Here is a 9459-nt window from a genome sequence, read left to right on the forward strand (position 1 = left end):
ATCCATGAGTCACTACACAAAATGATTTGGAACTGATGTTCCTTTCAAAAACAGTGAAAAGCGGTATTGCAATAAAGGGACAGGATTGTGCTATTACAAAGGTACTTTGGTCAGGCTGGGGTTCTCTTCACATATAACTGTGATTCGGTTGAAGCATGACCGTTATGCTCGCTTGAGTCCAATCACAAATCCCTCCACAACAAAAAAATTGACTCGGTTCATAACGTTAACAACAAAGGCAAATTTATAGTGATTTGTATGGGGTCATCAGAGCATAACTGGGCTAATATTATATCAGAGACAATTGCCTCGAAATGCTAGTGTTTGGCAACAGGGGTCTTTTTTGCATGAGCATGCGCGACCGCTGAACAAGCGATGTGCATGGAGGCTCACCACAGGGTTTGCCTTCATCAAAATGGCGCGTCTCAAAGCTATCATAGCGATTATTTTGCTCGTTGGTCTTGGCGAATGTACTCGTGATGTAACAAAATGTGTAGTTTGCAAAAAAAAAAAACTCTAACATGGTCTAAAAAAAAGCGAAGTAGACCGGCTTTAACATACACGAGCTACTATCAAATTTCATCTCCCCACTTGACCTGGACAACAGCGCGCCTATATGTAGTGCCTGGAGGATTGCGCTGACCTCATCAAAGTCTAGACAAAGTGCAGAAACGTTTGTTGATGCAAGTAAACACTTTCAATTTTCTTTGTTTTGAAATGGGAAAGGAAGATAAATATTAAAAAACAGCAAATTTCAACGGGTTCGAAGTGCGCGAAAGCCGATGTTCAGTTCAGCAGTGAATTAATATATGTTCTACAATTTTCCAAGCACTTTAAAGCTACAAAATTAAGAGCAAACGAGACGTAGATTAGTCACCTGGTGAGATGTTGGTGGTAGTCACTCTGTATGTCTCCGAACAATAAAAAAATGAATATCAATGAGACACAGTCAAAACTGCATTCAATAGGACCGAAATTAAAGTCCAATCTTGTGACCGATTTTGATGAAACAAACGGTTAGGTTTCCCAAGAAGTACAGTAAACATGTGATGCCGACCAAAAGTTAAAAATCATTAGAACATTTAAGTTCTGGCCAAAAGCAAATTCCTGTAAAAGATGTGTTACAATGTTAGTCCACGCAAAAACATGAAGTTCTACAATTTTCCTATAAACAAACTGTGTATCGCTAAAATACTTAAGGCAAAAACTCTCTATTCCAACTGAAAACGGCGTGGCAGTCGCCCGCTGATCGTTATTACTCCACTCCCGAAATATGGCTAAATCAGCTATTAACAAGTTATTGCCAGAAATGCTCTACGGCATCGAGAAACCGATTTACATCCGATTTATAGACAAACACTAAATAAAGAACATTTTGCTCAATAGGTACGCATCAGCAATGCATTCTATGCCAAACTTTGCGGTTCTTAAAGGGGAATCAAGACACGAGTCGAGCGCCAAACAACAACAAGCAGCCATGTTCGTGTCAGACATCCTTGAGAAACTTGCTCTTTCACCTCGTTCAGCGCATCAGTCTCCACTTTAAATCAACAGATCTTTACTTATTTTGTACAACGAAGGTCTTTCCTAAGTTCCTGCTACCATTTCAATCTCAAGCAAGCTTTCAAAGTGAACAATTTAGTTCCTATGACTATGCAGCACGGTTACTGTCACTGGTCGCGTGCTCTTTGACAAGTCAGCGGTCGCGCATGCTCATGCAAAAAAGACCCCTGTTGTGTTTGGCAAGTAGGCCATTCAGAAATGGTTCTTTCAGAATATCCCGACAAATCCCATAATTTCACAAATTTAATTTTTTATGACGTCACTTTCAAATCGCCTTTTTATCAAAACGCAGTCAATTGCCCGATACTGGGGTCAATTCAATAAAACTTTCACAAGTATAATTTGCAAAAATAAAAGCTACGCTTTAAAATTAATACACTAACTTGTAATAGTTTTATTAAATTGCCCTCTGCTCAAAAAACAAGTTTGATGGTACATATAAGTTTTTCTTTGAAACGGCACAGTGATTTTTAGGGAGTTATTATAACTCCAAAAATGGAGTAAAAATTTTAGGTACAGGATAACCCCATTTACGGGGTTACTTTAACTCCTAATTTAACTCTAAATTTGGGGTCATTTTTACTCCTGAAAAAGAGTTCTTTTAACTCCCAGTCTGGAGTTAAAAATGGGGCTAATTTTACTCCTTACATGGGTTGTTTATACTCTTTTTGGAGTTACTTAACTGTGAAAGTGGAGTAAAAGTTTTAGATACAGGATAACTCCTTTTTTGGCGGTTATTTTAACTCCTCAATATCTGGGGTGATTTTTGCTCCTGAAAAAGAGTTCTTTAAACTCCTTTTGGGAGTTAAAATAACTCCCCCAAAAAATAACTCCACTGTAAGGAGTTAATTTAACCCCACTAGAGGAGTTATTATAACTCCTTGAAAATTACTGTGTGATCAGACAAAGTGAAGATCGACGATTAAATCGCCAGACTTCTTTTTCACCTATTTTACTTGTGCGATAAGCTTTTAAAAGTGATCAGCATTTAATTTCTCCTTAACATAATACTGCTTGATCAAACAAAAAGGTCATAAAAATAAAGGAAATGATCAACAAATAGCGGCATTGACTGTTGAAGAAACTCTCTTAATCATTACTACAGAAAATGTACGGAGAACAGTATGGAGAAAATGCATGATGGTATATAGTTTAAAGCCCGGTTACCTTACAACCAACATTTAAAACGGAGAACAGCGTATTCATTCAGTTACTTCTTAGCTATATGTACATTAGTCTAGTCCTCTATAGTTTACAAGTTAATAGTAAAATTTTTTACGTTTTTTTTTCTTTGCCATAAAGAGAAGGACATCTCGTGATCAGCAAATGGACGAAATTGGAGCTAGAAATCCACTTCATTCACTACCCTTCTATAACATCGCCATATTTGTTTTTCCTTGGTGGTGGACCTGTGGTGAAGTGATTAACGTAACATTCAGTCAATTAAACAATGTCAATGCAACAATGTCAGTAACAAGCGTTATTGCCGCCGACCAAGTATGAGGTCCATATAGGCGGGATATCCTGATTTCATAGACCAATCTTGTTCGTACAAATTTGGTCAATGAAAGATTTCAGTGATCACATGACTAAAACAAACTTATTTTTCAGGACAAAGTGGGCAATTCCGGTGATTGGGCAAAAGAGGCCCATCTTCCTCACTAGTGCAGTGAATGAGATACCGCACAGGATTCGTTTCATCTTGCAAGGATCGCATAGCCAGTCATCTAATAACAGGAAATTTTGCTTCCATACGTTGTGTTGATTTAAGTGAGTAAGGTAGGCACATTTTATTGGCAAGGTGAAAGATTACATTTTTCACTGGGTAAAGAAATCTCATTTTTAAAGAATTGTCAAAATACCTTGTCTATATGAAGGCCTCTCTTGCAGATTATTACCCCGCTGACCCTCTTGGTTGCTCCCTTCGGCGCTGCTGTTGCTCATGTCAAACGTCCACGACAACGGGGTATCACTAGATCCTGCTGCAGCTTTAGAATGCGATTCTCCATCATGCTTTTGTCTAACCTATAAATCAACACAGAGATCAAAAGGTTTACGCCAATGTCCAAAATCTCTATGCATAAAAGGTCAAGATTCACCTTAACCGTCACGCTATTTTTAGAGACGTTTTAATATTGTTCTGGCTGGCTTTAGTTGTTCAAAAGTTAGATAGCGCTATCCACTGGATAAATCACCATCCAACGGGAAAGTAAGGAAAACCAATCGCGCTATCCAGTGGATAGAGATTTACTCCCGTGGATAGCGTTATCAGCCTTTTGAACAACCGGGGCCTGGTGTGTCATTGGTTGATAGCTACATTTTTCAGTTTTTTCTTGGCTAGTGTTTTTTTCATCCATTTGGATGACCACATTTGCTGAAACGTTTTTTTTAGTGGTAATTAACATCTTCATCCATGAAAACAAACCAAGAAATGCAAGCGTACACACTGGAGCAGGATTATTGTTCATGCACGTCGATGTGAATAGTCAGGGGGAACATTGCAAGCTACAGGGACACTCGTATTGATTATTTACTTAGTAAGGCTAGCAGTAGGTTGTATATTATAAGAATATGTAAATATTATGGGTACTCTATTGAGAATTTGGACTTACTTTGATCCTTTCAGTCTTCACATATGCTATTGAGGTCTGAGGGTGCGCTATTTATACTAAATATTTAAGTAGAATTGATAAGCTCTTTGCTAGGTGTTATAAGTTAGGTTACTGCTTAAAGCGGTACAGTATCTTGGACATTCGTCGTAATAGAAATATGAAGCTATGGCCAAGCATCTCTTCCACCAACACTGCGTTGAGAGTTTTTTTACCTCCCCAGAGAACACGGCAGATGAGAACTAGGTCGCATTATTATATTCTACCTAATGTTCGGACAAGTCGTTTTAAATTAAGAAAACATAGCGCGCGTGCTTGCCCTATTTAAGTCCTATTGAGCCGCTATGAACAAAGTCTTTCTTTACCCACGCCCGTGCGTAAATAAAGATTTTTTTCATGATGACGTGTTCAGTTGTGTTTTTCGTCTCTTTTCCTAAGTACCCAAAAATCGACGGCAATGATGAAAAACTTTCTAGATTTTGCGGAACTTAGCTTCGTTCTAACCACTCAAACCAACAGCAAAAGCGGTGCAGATGTTTCGCAAATAATAGAGCCTGACTGATTCGTTGAAAAGTCTGCCGTAAAGACTGACATTTAAGTGGAAATAGACCACAAATTGGTCTGTGTCGGAAAATATCCAATTTGTATAAAGTGTCCTCCGTTTTTAACGTTTGTTTATCCTTTACAAAACAAGTTAATTATAAAGTAAGCTCAATAGCGAAAAATTATGCACTCTTGTTATCGCCGGACAATCCGACTGAAGCAGGAAAATTTCTCTTGAAATAACAAGACAAATTACACGAGAAGACATGAATTTATTACTCACAAAAACAACTGCTGCCAGGCCTTCTGAAGAAGCCGTAATGCCAGCCATTGTTCGTAAACGAATATAAGTTTAAGGTAGGATGACAGTCGTCTTCGCTAAAAAACAAGTTTTCTGGATTTTGTCGAGCAAAACAAAAAAAATCTTTTCAGCAAATCCAGACCATACTCCACGACTTCTTACGAACATGTGAGTATTATAACTTTAGGTGGACTTAAAGACTCTTTTTACCTTAATTGTTTCTGCTTAGTTTCCATTCGTTAACGAATAAATAGGGAACTTTTGTTTCTCAGTTTACAGAAAGAATTTTCATTCAAACCAGACGATTGTGTCGTGTTTGTAATCAGCCGATAGAAGCGTTTTTTATTGTGTCGCGCAATACGAGAATTTTGCAGTTAATCAAAAAGCAAGCATTTTTGTCAGCTTTGTTATAAAAGAATTTGCTCATGCTTTTAGCTGTGCGCATATCGAGTTATGGATGCACTTGAAAAGTTTGGAGAGCACTCAAGAAGCTAGAGTTGCTCTCAGCTGCGCCTCGAGCAACTCTTACGCATCTTTATTGCTCTCTAAACTTCCCGCGTGCATCCATAACTCGATAATACGCACGCTAAGCATGAACAAATCAGTTTTTATTAACTAATATTTATTTAGTCGTTTTCCTTATGTATTTTTTTACTTTCCTTTATTAATTTTCTTGCCATGTAAATTGTTACACGTCTGTTTGCGCAATGAATGATAAACAATTAAAAACCTTTATTATTATTATTATTATTATTATTATTATTATTATTATTACAGTACGGAACCATTACCAGAGACAAAGATAACACAAATTGAATGATATCTGTAATTTTCTGCTGCTTTCCCAGCTCTCTCAGAGCCTGAAGCAGGCCACCGAATGATGACTATTAACTAAGTCCCGAAACACATACACACCTGGTCTGACCGACTGGTACCCGAAGGAGACATTGACGGAGGCGTCCACCGTTCACGATGTTTCTTTCTCAATTCTGAAAAAGATGTATGCTTGTTCTCCTTTTCTTTTTCCACATCAAAATAAAGGCTTGGAGGTGCAGCAGGAGCTTCCCCTGCAGTAGACTCTGGTACAGGAGTGACAGCCGTGTCACTGCGATAAGGAATGTTTGCTTCTGCTGGTGGTCTTTGAGTCATGGGAACACTACTGAACCGGTTACTGGGCTTACCACCCATTCCTGTTATCAAAAGGTTGTGTTAATAAAAGTAGTGCATCACATTACAGTATGACAAGCAACTAGGGGGGGGGGGGGGGGGGTGGATGGTGAGCAGCCCTCAGAATAGTTGCTAAAGAGCTACTGCTTGATTTTCCGAGTGCTAATCTAATTCCAGTGCAATTATCTATGCCATTTTCAAACCCTAATTTCACTTTGTCCTGGCTTATAAATACTGTGTTTAATTTGAGAACTCATGGTCCTGTTTTTAAGTTCCAAATTCGAGCTTGATCATTTCAATTTGCAAGTGAATACACACACATACACACACACACAAAAAAACAAATCAACACAACCCTTTGAAAGTATAATGAATAAAGCTATACCTTTTTTAACAACACAAATCTTTACAATCTGTACAACTAACCTTGTAATTCAACATCTTGCCGTTCATATGGCACCCTTTCTGTTTCCCAATGAGATCTGCGATTTCCAGCCCTATTAAACATGAAAACATCATTGTTTTAGAATTCTAATAATTATTTTTTGGAAGAATTAACTAACTGAGTTAGTAAAGGTGATGTTGAAAACAGCAAATGCAGTTATTTGACATGAACTGAAACAATTTCAATTCCTATTAATTCAACAAAATTACTTATAAAAGGCCAGTTTAATGCTATACGTACATCTGTGTTGCCTTGACTTGATCAGCAAGTCTGGAATTTTCTAACTTCATTATCTTCTCCACACAAGTATTCTTATAAGAGCTTACACCTGCCAAAAACCCAAATCCAAATAGCCCTATGGAAACATCAGGTACATCTTTGATTAACAATATCATACCTGTTTAGCATTAAGCAGATCCCAGTAGTTCCTGCAAACTTACCTTTGTCTATTTGGATGACAAGAAATTGAAATTTCAAGGGGCATTAATAATTTTTGAATATGGGGTGTTTATTAGAGAGTAGGAAATTGATCAAGTGACAAACTTTCAGTAAACACAAAAACAGTTCACTTTTGAAAAATTTTGTTTGTATGAGCTGAAAGAGCATTTTAAAATTAGGTAACCTGCAAATTTTCAGCTGTATATCTCAAAAGTAGTGATTGCAATGGCCACCAAAAATTACAAGGATTTGTATGACAAAAACAACTCTTGCCACCCAGTCACACTTGAGTGGTTTTCTATAAAACTCTTTGTCAATGAAATAATATTTTTTAAACTGTTGTTAAATCTTTCCCTTACACATTTAAGGGCTTTAAGTGCCTGTTATGAACTAAATGGAGCCCCATAATGCTAAACATAATGCCCCATAATTATTTGAGCCCCATAATGCTTAAGGATTTGAAATACATTGTATTTCATGACAGTTTGAAAAATTTGAAATTTACATGACTGCTGTGTTGAACAAAATCCTTTTACCTGTATAGTACAAGGCTGCAAATCTTTTAATATGGGGGAAATAACCTTGAAAATAATTAAAGACAGAATAAAGTAAAGTTTTAACCAAAGTTGAAATAAATTATTATTTAATCAAGATTACAATACTATGCCCATGTTTTTCAAACATTGAAAGTCATGTTTGTAAATACGGAAAATCAAACAACTTCACCAAACCAAATGGTTTGTTTCCTGTTTACTAATATACAATTATTTTGACTGATTGTATTAACAAGCTAGAACACTGAGGCATTTTTACTTTAAATAGAAATGTTTCACCCTTTCCTTCTAAACTGGTTTTATATTAAACCCATACTTCTTTCATTAACAGCCACCTCTCTGCAGTTAAAAGATACAAGCAAAACCTACAAAAAATAAAACTTTTAAAACTTCTGGCCCTGGCAAAGGTCAACAGTTTTCACCCAAAATTCTCAGTGTGCATTATGAAAACAATAACAACAAAAAATTTACTAAACTGTCTTACCACCATTTACTGCCTGCCTTAGTAAAAGAACAGAACAAACTCCAAGTGGAAGTCCTATGGCAAATATCAGTTCAAGAAAAAATTAATGTGATATTTGGGGGGAAATGTGAGAGCTGTGAGAGTTTTCTTTTATTAATAAAAATTAATAAAGTGATTATATAACTTAACGATCCATGTAGCAGACAGGTTCTCTGGTTTAGTATCTGCATATTATCTTGGCAGCATGCATTATAGCAAGAAACTCATTCTGATCAGCCATACACAGATCTCTTTTTGAGTACATCAAGTAAAGTATGTGATGTACTCAGAGCATTGGTTAGGCATTGGAGATCTTATGCAGAATTCTCCGGCTCATATTCGGTAGCCTATGATGATTTTTATTTAGACATGGAGCCTCTTTCAAAACATTCTCAGTCCTGTGATGTTAAAACTCTCTCTTGCTACTGGAATTTTTAGTGAAAACCCTGTGTTCCAGGAGCCTAATTAGATGCCCAACCACATCTGAGAGGTGCTTGAAGTACGATTTAGCCATTTTTACACCTGATCTGTGTTGTCACTTAAACATCACATGTGATATCATACAGTGTAATTTATATTAATGGACGTCAACTACTGTAGTCACAGACATGATGAAACTTGTGTCTTACATCAATGTCTTGTTAGCTTAATTTATCTACTTTGTTGATGCTTTGTGGAGCCAGTCCAATTAATGCCGCATGCACCTTTAGCCCTATATGCATGAGATTTTCTGGGGGGACATTTGGGCTTATTACAGAGGGGTTAGTAACAGAAGCTCCTTAAGCTTTTGAACAAGAAAGGCCCACACAGTGTGGATCACCAAAATAAAGTTGGTCTAATCAACTCAGTTAAAGGGCTATAAGGTAGTCTGATGTAGGGAAAGCGGGTGAGAAGCTGAAGTTATAACCTCAGCTCCAATCCCCCTCAGTTACAGTGACCAATCTACTTGTCGACTCAGCTGATGACAAAACATTTTGTTTTTGCATTTTACTCCCCCATGGACTACTGACGTTTTTTTACAACTAACACCCTTACTGTGATTTCTAACCCTACATTTAAAGAAGGTTTCAATAGAAGATAAAAGAGCAAAGTCGTACGGTTGATTTAATAATAATATAAGCTCACGCTTACCTCTGAAATAAACGCTATTTATTCTGCATTCTTGAAGAACAGCCTTCTCTTCATCCGTAAGCTAAAAAAGAGAAAAAAATGAAAAGTATTCCTCAGCTCCTGCTCCCTACATAGACACAAAAATGTTCAGAAAACCAGTTTGATTTTTTTGTTTACTTCGACAAAGTTGAGGACTTCTTGAGGTGTGCCCGCCATGTTGAATTGCT

General features: G+C 37.0%; 1 protein-coding gene across 3 annotated transcripts; it reads right to left on the bottom strand.

Annotated features, from left to right (window-relative positions):
• Positions 1-2532: 2532 nt before the first annotated feature.
• Positions 2533-9452, bottom strand: LOC140948435 (OCIA domain-containing protein 1-like). Of its 3 annotated transcripts, none has more exons than XM_073397673.1 (9): positions 9410-9452; positions 9254-9314; positions 8105-8158; positions 7603-7647; positions 6869-6983; positions 6610-6680; positions 5932-6005; positions 3426-3588; positions 2533-2972 (listed from the first exon to the last, which is right to left on the bottom strand). In XM_073397673.1, the coding sequence occupies exons 1-9, from the start codon at positions 9446-9448 to the stop codon at positions 2926-2928; spliced, it is 669 nt and encodes a 222-aa protein (XP_073253774.1). In that variant the 5' UTR covers positions 9449-9452; the 3' UTR covers positions 2533-2925. The 3 variants fall into 3 exon arrangements, with proteins under 3 accessions (XP_073253774.1, XP_073253772.1, XP_073253773.1); XM_073397671.1 differs by having other exon boundaries at positions 5932-6206; XM_073397672.1 differs by lacking the exon at positions 7603-7647 and having other exon boundaries at positions 5932-6206.
• Positions 9453-9459: the final 7 nt, after the last annotated feature.

Source organism: Porites lutea, chromosome 9 (assembly GCF_958299795.1).
Source record: "Porites lutea chromosome 9, jaPorLute2.1, whole genome shotgun sequence".
Classification (NCBI taxonomy): domain Eukaryota; kingdom Metazoa; phylum Cnidaria; class Anthozoa; order Scleractinia; family Poritidae; genus Porites; species Porites lutea.

What these genes read in the sequence shown, in the direction of transcription:
- LOC140948435 (XM_073397671.1), bottom strand. Translation starts at nt 9,448, where the DNA reads ATGGCGGGCACACCTCAAGAAGTCCTCAACTTTGTCGAA. An exon ending in AAGGCAGGCAGTAAATGGTG is followed by an intron (nt 7,648 to 8,104) that starts GTAAGACAGTTT and finishes ATTATTTTCAAG; the next exon opens with GTTATTTCCCCCATATTAAA. An exon ending in GCAAGATGTTGAATTACAAG is followed by an intron (nt 6,207 to 6,609) that starts GTTAGTTGTACA and finishes TTTTGATAACAG; the next exon opens with GAATGGGTGGTAAGCCCAGT.